The sequence below is a fragment of the Globicephala melas genome, chromosome 7 (genome assembly GCF_963455315.2).
Source record: "Globicephala melas chromosome 7, mGloMel1.2, whole genome shotgun sequence".
In the NCBI taxonomy this organism is placed as follows: domain Eukaryota; kingdom Metazoa; phylum Chordata; class Mammalia; order Artiodactyla; family Delphinidae; genus Globicephala; species Globicephala melas.
This window is the reverse complement of record NC_083320.1, coordinates 19,597,134-19,624,490: the sequence shown is the minus strand read 5'-3', so window position 1 is coordinate 19,624,490 and position 27,357 is coordinate 19,597,134. Positions and strand designations below refer to the sequence as shown.

The window sequence follows — 27,357 nt, the reverse complement described above, 5'->3', positions numbered from 1 at the left end:
GGCTCTGGTCCACCCTGGTCTGGGCTTCACCTCCACAATAAAACCAACTCATAGGATTTCCCGCCCAGTTTGGCTGCCCCCATGGAATGGTCACAGGCTTAGGCCAGAGGGAAGGAAGGGAGCCCTTCCTGCCCCTCCCAACATGGCCCTGGACACGCTGCCATTTCTTGCCTTTATCTCCCCAGTAAGCTCATCTGGTTGCCCCACTCTGTCTCCTCTCTCTGGAGAATAAGTCCATTCTCTGATAGGAAATAGGGCTCTGTTTCTCAGTGCCCGCTTCCCATACAGAGCTGGTCCTAAAGCAAGGACTAGCAGGACAGCTGAACAAGAAGATGGACCTTGGCCTCCCCAGAAACGGAGAAATATCTTGAAAGGACACACCAGGGTTGAACACTCAGATGGAGCCCAAGGGCTTCAGGACACCCTCTCAGGCATTGCTGTGCCTCTGGGAGGGCTCAAAAGGGAACTGGAGTCCACAGAGGCCTCCCTCCAACCTTCTCCAGGCCTTCTCCACTGCAGGCAGCTGCAGAGAGCATCTCCTCTCTGCCTAGAAAATTTGTACTCCAGCCCTGGAGTCACCACCTCCAGGAAGCTTTCCCTGAATGCCCTAGGTGGGAAACCTTGCTTTCCCAGGCTCTGGGGCTTTGTTCCCCACTTCTGTTGTAGCACACATTGCTCTCTGTTAGAATTATCTGTCTGTGTACCTGCTCCCTCACTAGACCGAAAATTCCTGATCTTTGAACCTCAGTGCCTGGCTTGGAGCCTAACAGGCAACGAATGCAGGAAGGGATGGCTGTCATGTGGGCTCCTGACAGCCTCTTCCCCAGGCCAAAGCAGCACCCGCTAAGGCGTGATGGCTGGGCCTGCACCTCGCTCCAGCAACACCAGCCACGACCAGAGAGGGAAGGTGTGGAGGGAATAAGGAGGGGATACCCAGAACTCATGGCCCCTGAGGCTCTTACCTGCTACCCGGTGGGCCACAAGCCCCTCCAGGTTCAATGGCTCTTCCTCTGGGGTTCGGGATGGGTCTGAAGTCACCTCCTTCGGTGGAAGCTGAGGCTGAGTGGTGAGGCCAGGGAGAGAGACTGGGGGCAGCTGAGGACCCGGAGAGCTCTGGGTGTTTGGAAGGAAGGCAGACGAGGAGGAGGCAGCTGGGCTCTTTGGACGGTAACTCTGGTTGGGCCCCGTTAGACATGGCTGATAATCATAAGGTGAGTAAGGCCTGCCAGGAGGGACAGACTCCAGGGAGGCCCGGGGAGCAGGCTCAGGAGTGCCCAAGGAATGCCCACTGGGGATGTAGCCAGATCTGGACTGGGTCAGTGGATGGGACTGGGAGGAAGAGCCAGAGAGGGGCTGGGAGGAGAGCGGGGAAGCGCCGGGCCAGGCCCCAGGGACACTCTGGGACTTGTGCAGTGGGGCGGCCGCTGTGGCTGGCTCCAGGTCCAGCATCAGCATATTGAGGGCTTCGATGGACTGCTCGATCTCCTGCTGGGAGGCCGCCCGCGGGAACTCGGGAAGGCCAGGCATGGGGGGCTCTGCCAATGGCTGGGGACTGGGCCTGCTGAGCCCGAGGCTCTCCAAGTGGGCTCTTTCCTGCTGGCGAGGAGGTGGCTGAGGCTGCCAGGAATTCAGGCCCCTCTGCACAGCCTCCCGGCTGCTCCCGCCCCGGGCTGGAGCTGGGGGCAGCTGGGGCTTGGTTTCCGGAAAGGACTGAGAGCGGAACATACCGCTGGGGTCATGGCCATAGTGGGAGGTGGTCATTGACTGTGGCCAGGCTGGGTGGGGCCCCTCCCGCTGGTAGCCAGCTAAACTCTCCTGTGCAGAGTAGGAGGGTCGCATGGGGGCAGGGTGGCCAGCTTGGGCAGGCACTGCCCGGCTGGCAGACTCATAGGGGTATCCCCCGCCATTGACTATAGGTTCCACGGGGTAGGGCTTGTCCAGACCGTTGGTCAGTGGAGACAGGGCCTCCGGGTAGCCCCCCTCACTGGTGTTAGTGACCCCATCCAGGGAGGACAGTGTGCCCATGCTGCCCACGCTGTGCCCATCCTGGTTGGGCAGCTCATCATCCAGGATGTCTGTCTCCCGCTCAGATGCCGAGGCCCTGCCATTGACGTGAACCTGGGCCGGGACGACATGGCGGCCGGAGGAGGGAGCAGCAGGGCCCCCCGCCAGGCGGGACCGGAGATGCTGCGTGTGGTACATGGTGCCTTGCTTCTCTCGCTCCAAGCCAAAGCCGCTGAGCAGGCGGTCCAGCTCACGCTTCTCCTCGGGACTCAGGGAAGCAGGGGCGCTGGAGGGGCCGGGGGCAGGTTCATCGGTCTTGTCTGTCTTGGTGGAGGCTGTGGAGTTGCCCGAGTCGCTGCTCACGGAGAGGGTGTGCTCCACGTGGTTGGGGGTAGCCGACAGAGCAGGCCGCGTGGCGTTGACGGCCCCGGTGCTGCCGTGCAGGGAGTCCTTCTTCTTCACCTTGGCGTACAGGCTCCCGTCCAGGGGTCCCTGCGTGTGGCCCACAACCTCTACAAGGGAGGGACCAGAGGGGAGACAGACAGCAGATGTCAGTGGGAGGCGGGACATCTTCTATTCTCCCGAGGAAAGCAGCTGAAAGCTTCCCTTCCCTGGATCCCCAAAGGGAATCCTCTCAGCACCCCGAGATAGAGCCAAGGTGGCAGAGGGCAAAAGGACAAAAGGACTCTTTCCCCGAGCTTCCGAGCAGAGCCCTCCCCTGCACCCAGGGTCAGGGCCAGGCAGTGGAGTCCAGGGTTGGGCCGGGGTCCTGGGGGCAAGATGCCTCGGTCCAAAGCCTGGATGCGGCCCTGCGCTCGTTTCCCAAGGGCCTGGGGTGTTGGGCTGAGATGGGGTCCAGCAAAGGCGGCAGGCCCGGTGTTAAGGAGGACACAGTTTCCCTCTGAATGCCAGGGCCCGTGGACGTTCTGGAAAGGAGCTTCAGGGGCCAAGGGTGGAGGGAGCATCTTAGGGGTTGAGGACACGAAAGTAGAGGTTTTCAGCAGGGAGAGGTGCCCCCTGTGCCATTTTGTCTGAGATGCTCTGGGGACCCCGTGAGCAATACTTTCTCTGAAAGGAAAAAGTGAGCGCTGGGTGGCTAGAGGCCAAAGGGCTGACTCAGGAACGAAGAACTTCCCTGCCCAGAGGAACTCAGTGATTTCACACGCTGTACAGTCAGCAGTCCAGCTTCCAGCCTTGACACACACACACACACACACACACACACACACACACACACACACACCTCCCTTCCTCCCCCTCCAAGGCAGGCCCCCAACTGGCAAGAAAAAAAGCCCCCTCCCAAACTCCAGCCCAGACACCAACAATCACACACACACTCACACACAGAAAACCAAAAGACATCCAGAGACACACACTCCCACCAGAAATCACCCAAATCAAAAACACCCAGACGCGTGCACTCACGGAGTACACCAGACAGCCCCAGCACCGCGGTCAGAAAGAGCAGGTGTGGATACGAATACACAAATACTAATGTTAACAGTAACATTCAGGGAACACTTTGCTACGTTTACACATACGTTATTTCTAATCCTGTGAGTCAGGGTTGTTATGCCTATTTTAAAGACGGAGAAACTGAGACGTGAAACCATTTATTTGCAGACACATAGTACTTGGTAAAGCTGGGATTTTAAATCAGAACTAATTTAAAATTTTTTAAAAAACTAAATTAAAATCAAAGCTAAAGCAGAACTTCACAGACCACACAATTTTTTATTATTCTGCACTGTCATATCACACACACACGCACCCACAGAATAAACACATAGAAAGTAGCAATACCCCAAAATAAATACTGAAATTTAAAGCCACAAACATTTCAGAAAATACAAGCTCCTACCATGCCCAAGGATCAGCCCTCAGGCCAGAAGTGGCAGCCTCTAAAAATAAACACTCATCCAGAAGTCCACGGCCAGAAACAAGTGATCAGACAACCGCAAAACAGGAACATCCTGATCAACACACACACACAACAAACCACAGGCCAACCAAGTGACGTCACCCCAGCACCAGCACCGACATGCCCGACAAGGCACATCGTCCACACGCAGCCCCTGGGGGCTGGAGGCTCTGCCCATTCACTTAACCCTCCAGAACCATCTCTCTGCCCCCAGTTTTCCCTGGGGCTTTGGGGTCTCAGCCAGCAGCAGGCCCCAAGTGACACCGGACCAGAGTGTTGCCGCAGCCCAGGGCTCACAGCGATGGCGCCGGTCTGAACTGGAAATGGGTTTTGGCTGAGAAAGGTCTGATTCTCCGAAAACCTGCCCCGTGTTCCGGGACCCCAAAAGGCTACTAAGATGCAGTTATACACATGCTGCCTCTCCCAACTCACATGGCATCATCCCTAAAGGGGCCGAAATGCAGATGAGAAGCTGCCCCTCATGCTGTGGCCTTCCAAAGAACCGGGCTCCATGTTCTACACACAAAAAAGAGACTCTGGCTGGCTGTTTCCAGAGGAGAAAAGTATTGCAGACAGAAGGCTCTCATCCACTCAGATTTTGGAGGGTGGTTCCCGTGAGGATGGGCCCCTCACACCATTTAGTGGCAGTCCGAAGAGCTGTCTTTCCTTCTCACTGTACCCAGAAAGCTGCTGGCCCATTCCTAGGCCCTGGCCCTACTCTCCAGCCCACACAGTGAGATGACAGAGTATTTCTCCTGGGCCTGGGATCTCCTCCATCCCCTGAAGCCCCTCATCTCCCAGGTCCATGCGCACATAGGCCGGGAAGCAGCGGGGAGGAGCAAAGCAAAGGGTGGAGTGTCCAACGCCCTCCCATTTATACTCAGAAGGCAATGAGAACCACTGGGTGCAAGCCAGAGCAGATCTGAGAGCATTCCTTCCTAGGAGAAAGCAAACCCACCCCAGCATCTCACTAGGGTTCACAAAAGACAAGCTGTTGGCAAGAGAGACAAGAAAGCATCTTCCGGGCTTGCCTGGTGGCGCAGTGGTTGAGAGTCCGCCTGCCGATGCAGGGGACACGGGTTCGTGCCCTGGTCCGGGAAGATCCCACATGCTGCGGAGCGGCTGGGCCCGTGGGCCATGGCCGCTGAGCCTGCGCGTCCGGAGCCTGTGCTCCGCAACGGGAGACGCCACAACAGCGAGAGGCCCGCGTACCGCAAAAAAAAAACCAAAAAAAACATCTTCCAAGACAGGGAGGGAGAATTCACACTGATTACCACTACCTGATATCTTGGCCCTCTGGGCCACGCCTTACTCTTCACTGACTTTGAAAATGCCAATATCAAATTTATTCTGCCACGACGTCATTTACCCCGACATGGGCTACTGTTCACAGGAACAACATCAGGATGATAACTGCCAGGCAACTAAGGCTTAGTAAGAAAATCGAAGAAGTGTAGACTGTTTAATTGAATCCCATTTGCCAAGTACAAGTGGAAATGCCTGTTCCTGATCTCAGAGAAGGGGCCGGCTGCTCCTGATGCCCAGTGCTGGCAGCACGCTCCAGGCTGTGCTACACCTGCACTGGGTCATCTTCCTTTTCAAATCAAGAGGAGAAACTGAGGACACCCAGGCCCCTCCTAGGTCTGTCAGCCCCCGTGAGGGCTCTGCTGAAATCCCAGTGCACCTAAGGGGCACGAACACCTGCTGCTCCCATCAGGAGTGAAGGAAAGAGCCCACATCCCTCACGCCATACAACACGCTTGTCATCCCCTTCTCCCCATCAACCACGTCCACATTAAGAGCTATTTACCAGGACCGCAAGAAGCCGGAACACCATGTCGGTTTCAATCTATTAAGGCAGGAAGGGCAAAAGAGAGAGGCGGGCAGAGCAAAGAGGAGTGAAACAGAGTGGGGGAGGAGGAGAGGTGAGAGGAGATGGCTTCAAGGCTCTTAAGGGGCCACCAGATCCATCTTGAAGTCCCAGCAGCCTCTATGGGCCCAGCCAGTTCAGGTAAAAACATCTCAGATGAGAGGGAGTTGGACACCCAGTGGGAGGGAGCAGGGGATAGAGGGAGGGGCCTGCCTGGGTGGAGCTGCGGGTGCTGAGACGGGGGAACACAAGGTATAGGCAGCCCAGGGGGCTGAGCTCCCAGGCCCAGCCCGGGCCGGCCTGGACATCCTGCCCATTTCTCTAGGGAAGTGGAGAAGTCTCTTCAAGGCCCTGCTTGCTTTGTCTGATTATGCCTGGCTCTTCCCAGCAGCTGCTCCAAGCCCTGGACTCCACCCTCAACGCTGAGCTGGATTGCAGCAAGGGGCCCTTATTCCACGGCGGCCGTAATCCAGATGTGCGTGTCATGCTTCTGGAAAGCTCTGAGGAAAATCCCCAGCTGACTTGGACGTGGACCTACTCTCTACTCCCTACCCCCTAGGCTCCCTCCAGTGAACTGCGGAAGTTCGGGTGTAGCTGGAAGCACAGCGCAGGCCAGTACGCAGGAAAGGAAAGATGTGTCCATCCCACACACTTCAAAAGGAACACAAGAAATAAACATGGGATGCTAAAGTGATAAAGCGTCTGGGCAGTTGCTGTCTAATTTTGATGTTCATAAGAATCTCCTCTGGGGATTGTTAAAAAAAATGTAGATTCCAGGGCCCCATCTCCAAAGATTTTCACGCATAGATCTAGGGTAGGGCCAAGAATCAGCATTTTAACTAGCTCTCAGGGGCTTCTGGGTAACATCTTGGGAAACCTTGACCCAGGTGGTCAGCGTTTTGAGCCCTGAGGTTAAGGACCTCCGCTTCTCTCACTAATGTCAAGTGGGGAGATGTCACTTATTTAGGTGTCAGAACAGACAGGCCAACCGGGAAAAGTCAAGGGTGCCAGCCTGGTGGACTGCAAGAAAGTGACTCAGTGACGAGAGACCCCTCCCTGTCCAAGAGCAGACCCGTTGTGCACAGTGAATGATTTATTAAGGTCTTCAAGATGGGGCCCTTCATGATAAAAAGTCCTTTGGGTCCACGTCCAGCAGAATAACAGCTCATTACAATACATTACCCGGAGCAGTGATGACCAACCAACGTGGAGGAAAATCAATGCCGTGCCAATAGGAAGAGGCACGGTGCCCACCCTGGACACAGGCGGTTTAGAGGCAGACGGGGGCCCCAGCAAGCCAGGAGGGACTCTCAGCTCCTTAAACGTGGGAATGAGGCATCAAAAACCACATGTGTGGGGCAGGTAGGTGAGCTTTGACAAACAGTGAAGCTTGGCCAGGACGTAGCCAGGAGAGCAAGTTCTGGGTGTGTTATCCCTTTAGCCACGACCTCTTCCCCAGCCATGGGGTGGGGAGGTGGGCTGAGGCTGGGGGGATGGGGGCGGCTACTGAGAAGCAACGTGTGAAAGCCAGAGGAAGGGTACCAGGGAGGCCAGAGGGATGCAGTTCTGGAGAGGAAGCAGAGCGGAAGGGCCCCTCCCGCCCCACCCCCTCACCAGCTCACTCAGAAGGATGGCCCCCATCTTAACGGCTAATTCAGCTTGTGTTAACCACTAAACCTCCTTCACCACGCGGAGCCCGGCCTCCGAGCCCATCAGGTGAAGATTCAGATGCTTACTTGCAGGTTTGCTGAGTGACAGGATTCAGGCGCTAAGCACCTTGAGCTAGGCCTGGCACATCCACAGGCACGCTAACCTCTCCCCTTGCCGGCCATGCAGACCTTTGATCATCTGGCCCCCACCTGCCTTTTGAAGCCTCCCCTTCACTGTCCTCAACACTCCAAACACGCCCCACGCTACTCACACTATTCACATGCTCTTTCGCACCCTGTGCCTCGCACACGCTGTTCCCACTCCTGAAAGGCCCTTCCCCACCCTGCTCCCGCAACTCCCAACCTCCCTGGCAAACCTCTTCCTCCTCCTTCAGGCTCACTGTGAACCTCTCTGGGAAGCCTCCCTTGGCCTTACCCCTTTCCTACAGTCCGCCAGACTCAGATAAACCTTTTTCCTGTTCCCACTGCGCTGTTCCCATGACTGTAACACTGGTCACCCACTGGACAGACACTACTGTCGACCACGTTTGTCTTCCCCACTAAGTTCCTTGAGGAAGGCCTTGACCTCTTTCTCCGTCTCCTCCAGTCCCTGGTTCGCAGAGAGTACCATTCACAACGTGGTCTACGTCAACAGTGCCTCTTGGGTTCAATGCACAGGTCACACAGCTATACAGGATGGCCCTACGGAGCGCAGGGCCTGGCACGCGTGAGGTGTTCCATCAGGCTTCTTGCAGAACATTAACTAAAGCTTTATACAGTCCTGTCAGCCACTGAGATACTGTTCTCCCACTGCCACCCAGAGAAGTGGAAAATCAGGGACTCCAGGTGGACCTCGAGCTTCTCCCAAAGGGAAGAGACACACCGCAGCCAGAATATCATGAAAGACGGGTGTTGGTAGCACAGGCTGGGCCCCGTGCAAGTCCTTGTAGATTGGCCGAGCCAGAGCCCACCCTATGGCATCCCCCACAGGACGCCTCAGCCACGCGCTAGCCCAGTCCAGTGGACATTCGCTTTCCTAGCCGAGGACCCCCTGCGGTATCTGAAGAATTCCCCCCAGAATGCCCAAATACAAATTTTGTACATAATTTCAGAGGGGTGATGGACACCCAGGGGAGGTGTGTGAGGAGGGGTGGAGGATGGAGAGATCTGTGGGGAACCTCAGCCCCATGGCTCGAGCATGGCCTGGGGGTCCTCCTGAGACGCCCAGGCAACAGCAGCAGGGACCTCCTGTGGCCCATCTGTGACAGTCCCGGACTCCACACATGCTGACCTCCCTGCGCAACCCTCGCAGCCAGCCAGGGCCTGAGGCAGCCCTTTGTTCGAAACACAGCTCACAGAGAGTTCTAGAACTTCTCTAAATAGGAAAGGGCTTCCTCGGGGGCTCTGAAGAGCTTCAGAATTAGGGGTTGAAGACCGAGTCTCTGCAGGGGAACCACAGAGAGGAGACACAGCCTCTGAGAGGCAAAGCGGGCAGGTGACAGGTGCAACCTCAGGGACTCAGGTTCACAGTGGGAAGTGTCCACTGGTGCCACACTGACAAGCACGGGGCCCTGTGGGCAGGGACGGATGAGTCCGGGTGTGGCAGACACCTGTCTTTCTTCCTGTTTAGCAGCACTCAGAGGGAAGCCATTGCATTTTCAGATACTGGAGAGAAGAGAACAAGATTCTTCCCAGGGCTGCAGTCAATCTTTACACAGGTGGCTCTGTCCCCTGTACAAGGGACCTCACCAGGGTCACCCCAAAATCTGCCTCTGTGGACCCAATCTGCCGAGGCAAGAAAGAAGGAGGGAGGCACTAAGCCCAGGGCCCAGGCGGAAGATGGAGAAAGTCACCATCCAAACAGAAATGGAAACCAGAGCTGCCTCCCACCAGCGGCTCCCGCCCGTGGCTCCCGGGACCAGCTGAGCCACGAGAGCTTTTTAAAAGCCATGGGGTTTGGGGAGCTGATGTGCCTTGAGGGCTCAGTTAATCCACTGCCCACCCCTCATCTTACAGGACAATGAGGCTCCGTAGGCTCCGGGAACCCCCCGAGGTCACCCAGCTCGAGGGCTACAGACTCGCCTCCCTGCTTCAAGTACAGTGCTCTTCCCCCTAATGGTGCTTCAAGGTGAAGACGCTGGAGGAGCCTGGGGGGGCGGGGGCACTCTCCAGCTGTGGCTGCAGACCAAGAACCTCACGATATAAAATACGGAGCTGGGTCAAGTGATGATGAGAGATGTGTCCCCAGGGCCTCCTCAGGAAGGACCCACACACTTTACACAGATACCATCTTACTTGCATTCCTCCAGAGAGAGGGGAGTAGGCACAGAAAACCTCACGGTGACCTTTCTTTCAGACCCAAGGGACCAGGGCCTGGAGGGTGAGTGACCGGCCTGGTCACGGGCCAGCCCACGCCAGTGGGGTGAACGTGAACTTGCAGACCAGCCTCCTGACTCCAGCCTGGACTTCAGCTCCCACGCCAGGCACTATAACCAGAGACTGGCACTCCCAGTCCCCTCCCTCGGCCTATCCGGGCAGCAGATACCACAGGCACACTCCGGATGGTAAAAATAGCTCCTGAGCCCACAACAACCGCCGTCCTTCTTTGCCAGGCCAGGGCACCCGCCTGGACACTCAGAGATTCCTGGCCAGGGGCACAGTCGAGCCGCCAAGAGCCCTGCCAAAGTTGGGAGAAAGCCATGAATGGGAGCCCACAGGAGGCCAGTGGGGGAATGGTCAGCCCCGAGGGTGCCACAAAGTTCAGACCACAGAACTGGGGGTGCGGGTGCTGTCCTGAATAAACAGGAATGTTTCAGGGGCGAGTCCATGCCTCTGCCACATGCCCTCTGCCCATCCCATTCTCTCCCACCATGAACCACTACCCCAAAGGGTGAGGCCGCTCAGATCCACTGCCCCCCTCCGACGCAGCAACCCCTCAGACCTGAGGCGGCGGCTCTTACACATTCCAGGGCAGCGAGTCCAGGAAGGAGGTGGCCAGGTCGGCCCCATCTGCCTCCAAAGGCAACGCCAGAGGCCACAGCCCCACGCAGCCCCACGCCCTTACCCAGTCCAGGTCCACGGCAGCCCCCAGCCCCCAGGCCCAGAAGCCACCCTCCACCCTCTCCCCGGATCCCGCAGAGAGCCACACGAGGACACACACGGGAGAAACAGCCGCCCGGCAGACACTTACCCTCTGGACAGAGAGGGAGCGAGGGGAAGGAAAAGAAGCGCGCTGAACTGATCTCTGCTCCTTGTGCCTCAAGTTTCAAATAATCCGTCCATGGCTGCAGCTCCCAGCGCTGTCTGTGTCCTACTTGGGCTCCCTCGGACTGTCAGAGGTGGGAGGAGCCAGTGCCGCCTGCCTGCCCTGCCCGTGGCTCTGGAGCGCGCGCACACACACACACACACACACACACACACACACACACACACCACTCCCTCCCTCTGCCTCTCGCTCACGGGCACGCTCGAGCTCGCGCTCGCACTCTCTCTCTCTCTCTCTCTCTCTCCCTCTCTCGCTCTCTCTCTCTCTCCCCCTCTCAGCTCGGCTTGCTCTGCCTCACTCTGGCTTGTAGGAAGCCAGTGGGATAAAACTCTGTCTGTAATTTCAGCCAGCTGGGTCCCCAGGGCTTCACTTATCATCCCGTAGCTATGCAGCTCTTGAATGACATCACAGTGGCTTCCCAAGCCCTCCACATGGAGTGAGAAGTGGCCAGGCCAGCCCATCTCCGGCCCCAGCTCCATCCTAGTCCAGCGATGGCCCCAGCCCCGTCCAGGCCCAGCACAGCCCAGCACAGCCTCAGAACTGCCCCGGCCCGGCCCCAGTCCCAAACCCACTGTGGCTCCAGGACCCAGAGAAGAAGTGGGAGAAAAGCGGCTGGGACGTGAGGGAGAGGGAGAGGGAAGGGTGAGAGCTCCTATGAGGGTATTGAGATTTATTTCCCCAAATTTTTCCACATTTTTTCCCCATTCTCAGCAAATGAAAGGCAGAACAGATGACAACAATTTTCCAGCTGCTGAACAATAAGGTGGAAATCTTTTTTTCCTCTCTCTCTCCCTCCTCGCCACCCAGCACACACCCACCGCAGGGCAGAGTCTAGAAGCCAGGACACTTCCTTGGCTTATAAAAGGAGGAAAACCCCCACAAGCTCCTATATCTCCCAGAGGTGACCCTGGGGTATCACACACGCAGGATGCTGGGAGGGATGGGAGTCCCAAAGTGACATATGCAGTGCAAAGCTTTGGATTCTGACCCAGGAACCTTGACCGTTCTTGAGGCCTGACTTTGGGAAGGCGAGTGTGTGTCTGGCTCAGGACACTGACCTGCCGGGCCACCTGAGATGCCTCCAGGTCACTGGCTACTGGTATTCCGTTTGTTCCCACCCATGACAATCACGAATGGCGGAGAGGATAACTTTTTGGAGTGTAGGTGATGTCTACCCTCACATCTAAGCAGCCAGGTCCAAAAGAGCCCCCTCAGCTAGAAGCCACACGAGCTGCCCAAATGACCCCACCATCAGCCTGGTGTGCCCTGAAAAGTACCAGTAGTCCCTAACTGACAGCAGGACACCAAATGCCATCTCTTATTTGCGTTTCAATTGAGTGCCCAACCCAACTCCCACAGGCAGTAGGAGATGGCCTAGGATTTGCAGCCAGGCCAGCAGTGGCTTCGAGCCCGGTGTCTCCTTGACCGAGCCCCAGTTAGTTTGCCACCCCAAAGTGCTTCTGCAGCCACCCCACGCTGACGCCCAGACCTTTCACAGACAGGTCGGGCACCGCAGGCCCGGGAGGGAGAGGCATGCCGGGTGCAGGCCACCTACTTCTCCCTCTTCGGAGCAGACACCTCATCCCTAGCCCCCTCCCCATTGCCAGCATCACTAGCTGCTTCTTTCTGAGAGTAAAGAAGAAAAATAAGAACAAAAATGGTGCTCTGTACTCTGGCCCTTGCCTTATCTTAACAGCATTTTCACTGATGAGATGGGGAACACCCCAGCCCAGCGTCAAAGACTTCCCAGAAACCATCAAGAATGGGGAAGGGAGAAGAGGGGTTGCATGCCTCAGGCTCCAAACTGGTGGCAGAAGGACTTCCAGTTTACCCGGCGCAGGACTGTTGTAAGACCACAGTTTGGACAAACTACCGTAATTATCCTCTTACCTCCATAGAGCCTTCTGGGACTAACTGACAAACCCCCGGCTCTTGAAAGGGTATGGTCAACCAGTCCACCCAATAGTCCCTACCCTTACAACAGTGTTAACCTAGATTTTATTTGCATACGACCTTCATGTTTATCTGCACATCTGAATCCCATCCATAGTATTATTTTGATAGGATTTTGTAAAATTTTTAAAATAAATTTAACTTCCAAGTAGTTCGAAGCATCAATATCCACGATATCACAGATTTGGTGTGAAAGCTATGCACTTTCTCTTCTAATATGCTTTAAAATAAATAGACTTAAAATCATTTCATATATAATTACCAGTCTGGCCAATGTACCATACTTTGGAAACACCACCATACAACAGTCTCTGTAAGTAGCAACCCGATCCCATGGTTCTCTGCTACCATCCAGGGACCGGCTGCACCAGAAGGCTCTGGGGAGTTTTATCAAAACCCTGACCCCCTGGCCCCACCCCAGACCTCCAGAGGCCGAATTGCCAGGGGTGGGACCTGGGAATCTGAATTGTAGAACACTCTCCAGTGGAGAATCCTAGGCAGCCAGGTTTGGCAAAACATGGTCCTAGCTGTACTTCACTGTTTTCAATTATAGGGACCTTACTCTCTGCTCCAAAAGCCCGTTTCATCATTACATGGCTCTAACAGATAGATTTTAGCTCCCTGACTTTTCCACTAACCTTGTGGTGCCTGATTGGGCGGCCCAGACAAGCCAAATCTCAACCTCATGAGAGCTTCAGACACCGAATGGGATGTGCAAGTCCTCCGGAGCGTCTCCTTTGACAGACAAAACTCCCCCACTCCCACCCGCAAAGCCCCCGAGCCCACCGTACCTCTCTTTGCTTCTCCTCGCCACCTGAGCACTTGTTACCAGTGGTTCTTACCACTGAAGCAAGGGACGACCCGTGTGGGCCCTCTGACCTACGAGGAGCACCACAGGCCTATCACCTTCCAGTTTCTGGAAACCATGCCTTTAATAATGCAACCTAAATGTATACCCAGCCCTTTTGACTCGTTTCACTTCAGCATCTGCCAGGAACACAGTGGCTAAGAACACGGGCTTAGGGGTCAAGCCGACACTGGTTTAAATGCAGACACTACTACTTACTAGCTTCGTGCAACCCTGGGCCAATTACTTAATTTTTCTGAGTTTCAGTTTCTTTATCTATAAAATGGGTATCTCAGAGAGTACTGCAAAGACTGATACAATGCGTGTAAAGCACTCAGCACGGTAAAAAGCACACAGAGGCGCTCTAAATGAGGCAGCCACGTATATACAACCACCATCACCTCGACATCTGCTTCCCAATCTTCCTTCCCTACCCGGCCCACCCTGAACAGCACCTCGGTGACCCTAGCTCACTGGGCCCAGATGAAACACACCCAGTGCTTAAGCTTCAGGACATATCATTTGGCCTGTCCTTTCTCTGCTCAAATATCATGGCATCGAGTGTCCAGCAAAGAGAAGAGTCTCACATCCCAGACTCTGAGGATGTGATGTTGTTCAATCAACAAACACTGGGTCTGTCCCGGCATCAGTTACTGCCAACAGTATGCCTGAAAATGTCACCCCCTCTCCCCGCTCCAGAGATGGCTTCAACACCAAGGACCAAGAGGAGGGAGGGGTGGCATCTTTCCAGACCTGGTTTTTTGCTCTCTCTCGTCAGGAACAAAATGACTGAGTGTTTTGGTTTCTAAGAAACCCAGTCCGAGAACAGAAGCAGGAAGCGGAACAGAGTGTCTTCACTGAAGGGCTACCTCACACCCTACGAGTGTGAGAGGTGAGGTCGCAAAGACAAGAGACTGAGGAGACAACTAGACCGGTGGTCCTCCCCCGAGGCGATGTACTCTCCAGGGAACATGAGGCAATGGCTGGAAATATCTGGGGTTGTCACATCTAGAAGAAATGCTATTGGCATCCAGTGGGTAGAGACGCTTCTAAACATCCTCTAACACACAGGACGGTCCCATGTCCAATGTCAACGGTGCCACAGCCAACACACCCCGAGACCAACTGAGGGCGGAAGGAGTTTGGGGTGTGAGAGACAGAGCTCGGGACTGACTCAGGAGTCCTGGGTCCCAATCCCAGCTGGGCCACTAACTCACCTTGTGACCTTGGCCAAGTCATTTCCTGGGCCTCAGTTTCCAAAGTGGTACAATGAGAGAAAAGAGCAAGATGAGCTTTGCACTCTCAAACTTCTGGTTCTAAGCAGAACACAGGGAGGAGGAGACAGGCCTGGCGTCCCAAGGTTCAAGGTGTGAAAGGTCTGGGGGGGCGAGGGAGGACCCTGGGGAAAGGCCACTGCCTGGGCTGGGTGTGGCGCAGGATGTGACATAGAAACAAGTCACAGACCCCCGCGGGACCTCCTCCCCACCTCCCAGCCCAGCACAGAGGGAAGGCAGGCTGACCCAGAGCTCAGGGCCCCCCTCGCATGGCCCCAGCCTTCCAGGGTCTCCACACGGTACCTCGGGAAGGCAGTGGACAGGGCCAGGCTCAGGAGCCTGTTCCCTGAGAGCTGGGCGGGAGCCTCCGCACCAGAGGATCACCCAGGAAGGGAATCGCCAACTCCCAGGCAGATGGCTGAGCTGCGCAAGGGTCAGGGTAGGTCCACTCACCTCCCTCCTGCCTCTCCCCACTCGGATTGCCCCCCGGGGCCCGGACACCGCTTCAGTAGCAGTCCTCACTTGGGAAGGACGGAGGGAGAGTGGGGAGAGGGGCCGTGGGCTTGGGGAGCCAGGAAGAATGAGACAGCACCACGGAACGGGGAGGGTGCATTTGAACTACGTGCTTGCACGTTAATGGATGTTCTCTCCTTTGCTTCCACAACTGCCCTTCATGGTAGATCCCTGAAAAAGAGACCGAGGCTTAGCGGCTGTGGCTTGATCAAGATCACACTGCCAGGCTCACTGATGCTCAAGTTCTTTCTACTTCCCAGAGAGGAAGGAGGAAGGAAGAAGGAGAGGGACGGGCAAAGGATGAGAGCTTGGAGGACCCCATGGGACGAAGGGAGTGGAGGGTAACAATCAAATCACAATGTTGGTTTAGAACAACCCGCCCAAACCCCACCATCCAAATGAGTGCTGTCCCCATCAAAGTGGTCCCTGGGAATTTATATGCCTGTATCCTAATGATGCTGCCAGGGTTCAAAGCATTTCTGGAAACTTGTAGGGAACTGCCTCAGAGCTGGTTCACCACTCACACAATGAACCCGTCTTTGCACTTAAGGTCGATCCCATGTCAGTGGTGCTTAACAGGCCCACGAAGTACCTCACCTAAGTACTGGTTACCAGACTGGCCGTGCTTCATAACGACAGCTCCCTTCACTCTGTGGGGTACGTGGGGGGCGAGGGGTCTGCGGGGTTCTGTGCACGAGTGATGGGTGTTTGCAGAGGGCTCTCTGTGGTTCTGTTTTGAGTGGGTGTGGGGATGGGGATGGGTGTGGGATCTGGGTGGTCTCTGCTTCCTTTCCCAGACGGGTCCCTCTGTGTGCATGAGTATAACGAGGCTCGGGTAGGCATCTCCGTGGGGGCCTCCCGGCACTCGTGTCCAAGCTCACACACAAGCAGGTGTGGGCAAGAAGCCGGAAGGCGCTGCTGCAGGGGGACAAGCTGGGAGTGACCCTGTTGATCCACAGGGGCTACAGCACCGTGGGGCACAGGCCTGGACAGGAGACAAGAGACAGGGAACCCGCCCAGGCCTCTTTCTAACCTTGTGAAGAGTGCCTGCCTGACCCTTGAAGGCTGTTAAGCAGTGTGCAGAAAAAGCGGGACGGAGAGGCAGAAAGGAAGCAGGAAAGATCTGAGAAGCTTTGAGCTTTCATATCAAAATCTGATCTCACTGCCCCTGGAGAAGGAGAACAAACACTGAAGAACACTTTGCTGCTAACAGTGTTTTAAGCAATCGAAGCACCACCAGGCAAAAGTCTCCAATGAGCACCGGGGCATTGACTAGCTGCAAGGATGTAAAGATATGGTCCGCGATGAGAAAGGATGAGAAAGGCCGCCAGCAGCTCCTGGCTCCCAACCACTGACAGCTCTGCACTGCTTTCCAGAACCAGGGGGCCCCACCGGCAGCCTGGATAAGCCGGCTGGGGCTGGACCAGGCCCTGGCCCTGGAGGGTGGGAGGGCAGTCCAGCTGGCCTGCCATCTGAGGCAGGATGCCCCATGTCCCTGCAGGAGAGTCTCGCAGGTGCAAATAATGCTTGAGCAGAAAAAAAAGAAGGGCAGGAGAAGGGGGAGTTTGGCAAGGCTCCCAAGGCCCCTTTGCATGCAGAACCTGCTGGGGCTTTGTCAGAACCCTCTAGACACTGCCTGTTCTTTCATGTTCATGCACCATGGTCACTCACCCTATCTGGACAGGTGTGTGGGGTGGAGGATTCTCCTCAACCTCAAGAAAATCCAGTCCTGCCACCAGCTCCCCTTTCTCATGTGCCTCAAAAGCAAGACAGCTTTCCTGGAAGTCAGACCCCCACCCCGCCTGCTGCAGCTAAAACTTACTCTCTCCAACTCTGCTCTCCAATCCCTAACTGGCCACTGCACAGTACACAGACCTAGAGAAAGCGTTGTCTGGCAGCAACAGCAGTAGACTGGGTGTGGGGGGCGGGGCGGTCAAAGGGCCAGAGTACTAAGGAGTGATTGTGGACAGGCCTCAGTTTACTCCTCTGTGCAATGGGAGAGTACAACCAGATAGATGGTCTCTGAACACCTCGCCAACTCTAGATGCTCAAGGATCCAACAAAGAGAAGATGCTCAACCTGGCATTTTCTCTGTGGACCTGATGCTCCTCTCCTGCTTGGTCTTGCCTGGGTGGCTCCAGGCTCCAAACTCGTCCAAGGCTATTTCTGCAGCAGACACAGAGCCCCTGGGGGCTAGAACAGAAACAGTGACTTACAGAAAGTCTGGAAATACACGCCAGGCTGCAGAGGTTCCGAGGGCCATGCAGGGCAATAAAGAGGCTGATTTATTTTCATCAGTGAAATGCTGAAACCCAATCCCTGGAGCAAGCTGACCCAGCAGGCGTGGTGGGGAGCTCCCCACCTGGAGCAGAATTAGCTAGATCGCAGCCTCCCAGGTCTCACCCTGGGGCTGACAATGGGAGGGACAGAAGGGGAGGCCAGGGTTGGCCAGCTCACCCAGTGTGATTCCAGGTCCCTCGGGTTGGCCTCTTCCCAACCTTCCACTGGCCTGCAAGGGTCTCCGAAATGCAGGCACAGCAGTGTTAGGTCCACATGCCCACTTGCGTGGGGCAGAGGGAGCAGAGGGACAGGAGGCAGGGTGCCTCAAACTCCTGCCCTCGTGAAGCCATGGTGAGGAATGGTGGGCATCAGAATCCCAGCTCTACGTCTTCCTGGCTGTGTAAACACCGGGAGGTTACTTAACCTCTCTGTGCCTGTTTCCTCATCTGTGAAATAGGAACAAGGGTACTCAGCTCACAGGAGCGTCATGAGGAGTAAAGGAAATAATGGGCACCTAACAGAACCTCACATGTGGAGGGTGTATAGAGAAGGGAGATATAGACTTTCCTCCTAGTGCCTAATCAAATTGCTGGTTGGGAGTGCCAATTAATACAACCCTTATGGAGGCCAGTATGATGCTATCAAAATTATATGGGCTTCCCTGGTGGCGCAGTGGTTGGGAGTCCGCCTGCCGATGCAGGGGACACGGGTTCGTGCCCCGGTCCGGGAAGATCCCACGTACCGTGGAGCGGCTGGGCCCGTGAGCCATGGCCGCTGAGCCTGCGCGTCCGGAGCCTGTGCTCCGCAACGGGAGAGGCCACAACAGCAAGAGGCCCGCGTACAGCAAAAAAAAAAAAAAAAAAAAATTATATATGCATATTTCTTCCATCCAGCAATTCCACTTCTAGAAATTTGTCCTACAGACAGACTTGCACAAATGAAATGGTGTTACGTACAAATGAAAACGTTACTCATTGCAGAATTTTTGAAAACAGCAAAAGATTAGAAACAACCTAAATGTCCATGTTACTTAAATACAGTTAAATAAAATACTAGTTAAATAAAACACAGAACCTTTGTACAGTGGAATGTCATGCAGGTGAAAAAAATGAGAAGGCTCTGTTATTATTTGTTTGAAAATTATTATTTGAAAATTATTTGAAAAAAGTGAGAAGGCTCTTTGTTATTATTTGTTATTATGAAAAGATCTCCATGCTTTGTCATTAGATGAAACTGCTCAGGTACAAGCCAGATCCTTACGGTGGTTACCAGACCCTAAATGATCTGGTCCCCATTACCTCTAACCTCATCTCCTATTACAACCTTCACTGCATTCACATTGGCCCCTTTGCTGCTTCTCAAACATCTTAGGTGGGCTCCTGCCTCAGGACCTTTGCACTTGCTATTCCCCCTGCCTGGAATGCTCTTCCTCAGCGATTTGCTTGGCTGACTCCCTCACTTCCTTCAATTCTTTGTTCATATGCCCCCGCCTCAGTGAAGCTTAGGCTGACCAGCATTTTTTTTTTTTTTCAGCTGTTGGGTCTTCATTGCTGCTCACGGGCTTTCTCTAGTTGCAGCAAGCGGGGGCTACTCTTCATTGTGGTGCACAGCCTTCTCACTGTGGTGGCTTCTCTTGTTGCAGAGTATGGGCTCTAGGCGCATGGGCTTCAGTAGTTGTGGCACACGGGCTTCAGCAGTTGTGGCACGTGGGCTCTAAGAGCGCAGGCTCAGTAGTTGTGGCACACAGGCTTAGTTGCTCCACGGCATGTGGGATCTTCCCGGGCCAGGGCTTGAACCCATGTCCCCTGCATTGGCAGGTGGATTCTTAACCACTGCGCCACCAGGGAAGTCCTGACCAGCTTTTTAAAAAATTTCAACTCACCGCTCGACGCCCATCACCAACAACTCCCAATCACCCTTACTCTGTAATATTTTTTTCCCAGAGTATTTATCACCTTCTAAGATGCTCTCTCACTTACAGCTGACCCTTGAACAATGCCAGGGTTAGAGGCACTGACCCACCCGCCCCTACCCACTCACCACCCACATCCTCACGCTGAAAAATCCACATACTGCTTTCTCTGCCCCCAGAACAAAAGAGTTGATAAATGACTCACCCAAGGGCAGGAAGCTGAAATAGTTTGGATAGAATCAGGACTCAAACCCTAGTTCTTTTGATTCCACATATTGTGATCTCTAACTGAACACAAACTTTCCCCCACAAAGATCCATAAATAAAAATACAGGTATTTATTGAAAAAAAACTGTGTATAAGTGGGCCTGCACAGCTCAGATCTGTGTTATTCGCGGGTCAAATGTACTCATAATGTCTTTCTAAAAAACGTTTTATTGTCTGTCTTCTCCCACTAGAATACAATCATGACAAGGGCAAGGATCTTTGTTTTGTTCACTACTGTATCCTCAGCAACTAAATAGTGACACACAGTAGATACTCAATAAATATTTGTTGACTGAATAAATGAATGTTAATGCAGACAGTCCACATACCAAAGAACACAAATGATTTGGCTTTTTCTTTTTTTCTTCTTCTTCAATACAGTGGATTCAAGGTTACACCTATAATCACATCATTTTCACTCTCTTGCATCCTGATATGTTTTCTCAAATGGAGGAGAAAGAGGCAGCTTTATGGCCGCTCCAGCAATCACCATGGCCCACAGCCTGGCCATCACTGATGAACAGTGCCGTGGAGATTAGGACCCTGGAAAGACCCTGCGAGCTAGGCCTGCTCTGCCCCCAACTGTCTGAGGGACCTCTGCAAACGGCCCAACCCCTGAGCAGAGGGAGCGGCTCACACAGGAATGGAGCCTGGCATTTGCGTGATGCCAGGGGAAAGGTTCAGTAGGAAGAATACAGACCTGCAGCCAGAGGCCAGGGTTCAAAGTCCAGTGCAACAACGGGGATGGTCGAAACTGGCACTCAGGGAAGCACTGCATAAAGTACCACCCAAGGTCAGGTGGTGGTATCAGTAACAACTAACATCAACTGATGACTTACTATGGAATAGGCACAGAGCTAGGCACCCATCCGTTATCTCACTTCATTCTCAGCCTATAGGAGAGGTATATCTTTGTCCCCATTTTACTGGGGAGAACACTAAGGCTCAGAAAGGCTAAATGATTTGCCCAGGGTCAACAGCAGGCAGGAGGCAGAGCTGGGCTTGACCCCAGGCAGCCTGAGTCCCGAGCCCAGGCTTTCAACCACTATGGTGCCTCTACTGCCTCCCAAGGATGTGGCTTTTGTCTCTTCTCAGGCCACTCTAAGATACTGTCCTTCTCAACCTCAGTGGAGGCTGCCTATTACTGAAGGTATGTGAGCTCAGCGACTTTGTCAGGATTTCAGAAGGTCTCTTGGCAGGGGGAGGAGCATAGAGAAGAAAGAGATGTACGGGGATGAATCACCCATGAGCAGCTGGGGAAGTAGAGGGAGGGGAACCATGAAAGGAGAGAGGACGGATCATCCTCCAGATCCCAGACCCACTGAAACCTTTTCCCATAAATGGTCCCCATTGGACAGAAAGCAGGGCCTGGGAGAGTGGACCAAAAGGGACGGGCTCTGTCGCCTGAAGAGAAGCGCACCAGCTAGTAGGCAGAAGGAATGGGCAAGACACAGACAAGCTCCAGGGAGGGCACTGCCTCTCAAAGGCTGGTGGAGAGATGGGCCCGAAGGCCAGCACCATTAGTGAAGGAGTTAAACTTTGCCAAGAAGCAAAGCGGCCTCAGCTAGCACCTACGAGCCAGCTCCAGGCCAACTGGCCTGGACGAGGAGAAGGAGGGTCAGGCACAGCCTCCAAAGGCAGGGAGGAGCACCCAGGGCCTGAATAGGTCCAACAAGGAATAATCCAGAAGAATCCAGAAAGACAACTCTCACCAGCTCCATCCTCTCTTAGTACCCATCACTCAGTCACATCCACCGGGCAACAGATCTGGGCTCCAGGGACCCATCCACTGCAGGATTTTGTGTGCTATCTTTCCTCTTAATCTCCTGGTTTGTCCTCCCCTCCTGGACCCTGTAAATATGGTTCCCTTGGGGCTCCCCTCACCCTCCCTCCGCCTTCTCCAACATTCCCATCTTCACCAACTCCTGCTTTCCACTGACATCCTACCCAGCCCACCATGGGACGGGGGGCAGTGGTGAGAAGGAGGCCAGAGTGATTTGACTGCTTTCTTTCCCTCTACTTTCTAGACTTCAAGCAATGTTGTTATGCCACTTCTAGATCTGAAAAGCAATTCTGTTTCCACTGCCATCTACCCTCCCAGGCCCAGGACACACGCAGCCCCTCTGCAAAGTCATCCACCTCTGATCACCACCATCCCAGAAGCTTCTTCTCTCCTGAGAAGCCTGGCTCTTGGCCACGATTCTTCTCCATTTGGCTGTGGGTCGCGGTGGATGGTGCACTTGTCTGATCTGGACGCACCCCCTCCCTGCCCTTGTCTGCAGGACTTTCTACAGCACCAGGGCTAGCCTAGGGCCCACCATCTAGTAGGTGATCTATAAGCATTTGGGAAAGAAAGGAGAGAGAAAAGGAAGGGAGGGAAGGAAGAAGGAGGGGAGGGAGCAAGGAATGATGGGTGAAAAGCAGCTTTAGTTGGGTCCCCAAAAATATTTGATCAATGGAAGCTTGTATTTCTTTTCTTGGACGTGGTGAGAGTCCGTATCTTGGGGTCTCGCCGAGCCCAGCTAACTTGCACTTGTCTGCACGTCTGGCAGGAGCGGAAGCAGGGAGGGTGGTTGAGGGGGAAAGACTGCCCGTTCTCCTCTTCCCCGGCCTGGAGCTTGATATTTGAGCACAGCAAGAGGGCAGACGTGCCGCTCAGGCCCCTGGCCAAGAGCTCTGCGTCTGCTCCGAGTGTGGCTCCGGCCTTCCAACCTCCACCTGATGGCAGAGATTACGGAGGACCAAAGGCACATTCAGTCAGGAGGGTATTGGTTTACTGAATGTTCCACGGGCAGACACTGCTCTTCAAGCCTGCCAGCTGCCTCCCAGAGCAGGGCCAGCTAAGGGTCCAAGGGCATCAGCACAAGCCCCACCCCACCCCACCAGGAACAGCGCTAAGCAGGTGGCCGGCAGATGCTGGGTCAGTGGAGTCGTCGTCTTTATCCACAAGGTCAGACCGACCCTACCTTTAAATTCTCGGCACTCTGATTGTTCCAGCAGGTCAGGAGAGGACTCCCTCTTGGGAAAGTAGAAACCCAGATCCTCCTCAAGAAGTCATCCCAACCCTGCCTGTGCCACTGTCTCTATGTAGACCACCCCACACTGAGACCCATTTCCCTTATTTCTCGACATCTCTGCCCAAGCGGGCCAAGAGGACAAGGGCCCAGCCTCCCTGCCACAATTGATCTACCCTTTCACAGTCGGGAAGTTTTTCCAGGTGGCTAGTTCAAACCCCTCCTGCTGCAGTCTAAGCTCCAGCTCTTTGGACTATAGGATGTGATAGAACAGGGACAGAAGCTGAAGCTTTCAGTAACAGCTTTGAATTTCTCCCTCCCTGCTCTTACCCACCCCCCCCCCACGCCCCGACCCTGACCAGAGCGGAAGGGCCGCCCCCTCCAGCAGCCAGTAGGACTTCCCAACAAAAATCAGCCTCTCGGGGGGAGTTCCCCGGTGGTCTAGAGGTTAGGATTTGGCGCTTTCACTGCTGTGGCCTGGGTTCAATCCCTGGTCAGGGAACTGAGATCCCACAAGCCATGCAGCATGACCAAAAAAAAAAAAAAAAAATCAGGCTGTTAGCACCTGTGCTTAGAAAATCACCCCTAAAACCCTCTGCTCAAGGGGCAGGTGTATCACTCGGGATCCTTGGACGCTTTTCCTGAATAATTTGGGACCACCTGCAATCTTGCTCTCCCATTTTTTACTGGTTCCTCCACATCTTACCCAAAAGTTCAGAAGGCAAGAATGTCACACTCTGTGAAAGTACTTCAAGGGTAAACATTCACCGTGGTGCTCAGGTGCTCTTCCAGGGTGGGCACAAGGGCTGTTGTCCCCAGTGACCACCTCCAAAGGGGCCGCCTTCTGCTACCCTTCCCCACCCTGCCTCGTCCTGGGAGATGAAGGGAAATGGGGCCGCGCAGGTGGCTGAGGCAGCCCGGAGGCAGAACTCGTGAGCTTTGGTACTGCCCTGACATCCAGGGACCTTGAACCTGGCCTCCCTCTCTGTGTAATGGGGCAGGTGTTCCAGACCAGTCGAGGCACCAGTTCCAGGGCTGGAAAGAGATCAGATGAGGCAGCCTAAAGCATTTCAGGCTATAGATGTATCATCTTTCAGACCAAGGTCACAGAATGATAGGACGCAGTATCCCTGACCAGCTCCAGACCCCCACCCATTCCCGTCCAAATCCTGCCTTCACCATTTACTAAGGGTGTTATCTGAACAAGGTCCCTAAGCCTCTGTGATTGCCGCAGTTTTCTCTCCTGTAAAATGGGAACACTCATAACCAGGTGCATGTGGAACTATTTGGGTCTCAGTTGTGACAGAGGCCCCAGGAAAATGAATGCCATGTTCCAAAAGTAAGGCAGCGCTTGTAAAAAGGGATGACTGACATCAAGACAGTGAAAAGTCAACCCACTGGATAGGAGACAATATTTGCAAATCATATATCTAATAAGGGACATATTTCCAGAATACATAAAAAACTCTTATAACTTAATAACAAAAAGACAAAAATCTAACTTTAAGTATGTGCAAAGGTTGTGAATAGATGTTCCTTTAAAGAAGATAGCCAATTAACAAAGATGTTCAACATCATTAATTACTAGGGAAATGCCAATCAAAACCATAATAAAATACCACTTTATACCCACCAGGATGGCTAGAATCCCAAAGATAGAAAATTACAAGAGTTGGTGAGGATGTGGAGATACTGTAATCCTCATACACTGGCTGGTAGGAATGTAAGATGGTGCAGTCACTTTGGAAAACAGTCTGACAGCTCCTCAAATGATTAAATATTGAGTTACTATATGACCCAGCAATTCCACTCCTAGGTATCTACCCAAGAGAAATGAAAACGTAAGTCCACGCAAAAACTTATACATGAATGCCCATAGCGGCATTCTTCATAATAGCCAAAAAGTGGAAACAGTGCAAATATTCATCCACTGATGTGTGTATAAACAAAATGTGGTATGGCCATACAATAGAATATTACAAAGCAAATCAAAATGAACTATACACACTGCAAACTGGATGAACCCTGAAAACATCATGAGTGAAAGAAGGCCACGAAAGGCCACAATTCTGTTCACATGAAATATGCAGAACAGACAAATCTATAGAGATAGAAAGTAGACTAGGGCTGGGGGTGGGTAAAGATGTGGGGAGTGACTGCTAATGAGTATGAAGTTTCTTCGAGGGGGGTGATAATGTTCTAAAATTAGATTGTGGTGAGGGTTGTACCACCCTAAATATACTAAAACCTACTGAATTCTACTCTTTAAATAGGTGAAGTTATGATATTAAATTATATCAATGTAATATCACTTCATTATATTATACTGGGAATATATAATATTAGCTATTAAAAAAAATTTTTAAGACAGTGATGGCTGAAAACTGTTTTGTGGCTCTAAACTGCCCCCACACACATCCATGTCAAGGGAGTGAAAGGATGAGAAAGTGAGTGATTCTAAGAGGAATCTTGGAGGGAAGAGTGCTGTTTTGCTGCAAGTACCACCTGCCAGGGAGGGGCTTTCCCCTCACCTCGGTGAGTCTGCTCAGCTCAGCTCGAGTCCGCTGGGGCTGGAAAACGTGAGAGACGGGCCTAGCTCAGGCCTGGAAGCCCACACGGTGAGAGGCCAGCCAGGGAACAGAGACAGCGGCTGCGCTGGCCACCTCAGTCCCAAGCTTTGCTGAGCCCAAGGGCGCCTTAGGGCTCCTGCGGGCCAAGGGGAGAGATCCAGCCCAGGGCTGCCTCACATCCTGTCCTAGAGGGCCACCTGGAGGGCTGAAACACCTCCACAGGAGGAGGTGGAGGGAGCGAGGGATGCTCGGCCGAGGAAAGGGTGAGCCTCTGACAGATCTGCAGTCACCCACCCGAAGGAAACGAAGGAAACGGTGAGAAGAGACTCTTGGGGAGTTCAAGGGGGGAGGGGCTCCAACACATCCACGGAAGTGCTGCAGGAGGAAACAGTCACCCGGAAGCTTCCACTGTCAAAGAGCTCAGATGTCATATCATCCGTGCCTGTGTCTCCACTTAACAGGGGTGCAGGCAAGTCAAAATGTTCCCATCCCTTCTCTCCTTCCTCTCTTCCCATCAGTCAGGGAGACAGAGAGAAAACCTACAGAAACGACCCCCACCCCCTCCCATCCACAGCTGAAACAAGGTAGGGGCAGACAAGGGGGAAGAACTAATTCTGGGTGAAGCACCAAGTTCACCAAGTTCACTCTGGGCGTCGTTATTACTGCCCAGAGGCTCTTGTATACCATTACCTGAGTGTGACTAGAAAAGGCACGGGACTCACCCTAATGTCATTCGGGCGCAGGGGAAGCTTTAAAACCACATCCTAACAAGTTCTGCTGGGTCAGCCTAATGGTTACAAAACAGCAGCCACCTATAGGCATTTGGGGAGGAGTAACCAAGCGAACATACACAGGGTAAGAACACAAGGCTAGCTATCATCCAGTCATTACCTTTGTCATCATCACTGTCATCATTAGGGTTGTAGAGCTGGAAGTCTCCTTGCATATCAACCCCCCTCAATTCACTGATAAGGAAAACTGAGAGCCAGAGAGGGAAAGTAACTTTTCCAAAGTCACACAGCAAGTTGGTGTCAGAGGCAAGTCTCTTGACTTCCAAGAGTGGGGCTCCCAGAACAGAACCAGCTACAGACAGTTCCCAGAGAGTAGAGGGACCAGGGGAATATGGGTTTTTTCTTAAGAAGAGAGGGCTTGTATACATTCAAAATCACACCTCTATCTTCTTTCCTCCAGCACTTCAATAATAATAATAATAGACACAAATTATTGCCAGCATAATACACACCAGGCACTTACTTTTCACGCTGCACATACGTTACCTCATTGAGCCTTAACAACAGCCCTGGAAGGAAAGTACTGTTATTGTACCGATTTTACAGATGAGGCATCAGAGAGGCAAAGTGACCTGACCAAGGAACACAATTATGAACCACAGAGCTTGGAACCGATCTTCCGATTCTCAATTCCACAGTCTTAATCCCTAGAGTAGACATCAGTCTGTTCAACGATATTTCTACTTTCTTCCACACACAAATTCCCTGCCCCCTTTGAAACTAAGCGTGGATGTGTGACATGTTTGGGCCAATGAAATGTGAGCAGAAGGAGAGTGTGTCATGCCCAGACAGAAGCAGTGTGCAGGTCACAGTGTCCTCTGCCTACTTCAGCAGCAGTGGTGGATGCACCTATGCCATGAAGCCACCATCAGCCTGGAGGAAGTAAGATGAACAAAGACCCCTGTCAATCCACACTGGACAGGCAGCGTGGGCAAGCAATACACTTTTGTTGGTTAAGTCACCGAGAATTTGGGGCTGTTTGTTATGCAGCATAACCAAGCCCCTCCTGACTGATACAGCCACTGAGCAATGCTGCTTCCCACTACAAGCTCAAGAGAGGGAAGCTGAGTCCATCTTAGCTCCTCACAAGTCACAAAAAGGAGTAATGAGCTCAAAGAAATGGAAAGAATTGCTACTCCAACTTCCTCATTTTCCAGGAAATAAAAAAGATCTAAAGAAAAGGAGTTACCAAGGACACCCAAACCCAAATCTCCTGCCTCCCAGGCC

General features: G+C 53.5%; 1 protein-coding gene across 8 annotated transcripts in view; it reads right to left on the bottom strand.

The window, feature by feature from the left end:
* TNS1 (tensin 1) overlaps nt 1–27,357 on the bottom strand; it is a 205,309-nt gene that overhangs the window by 46,743 nt on the left and 131,209 nt on the right. For all 8 annotated transcript variants that reach the window (XM_070045901.1, XM_070045904.1, XM_070045902.1 and 5 more), the window contains one exon: nt 963–2,516. In XM_070045901.1, the coding sequence (XP_069902002.1) occupies nt 963–2,516 (1,554 nt within the window). The remainder of the gene's footprint in view (nt 1–962; nt 2,517–27,357) is intronic.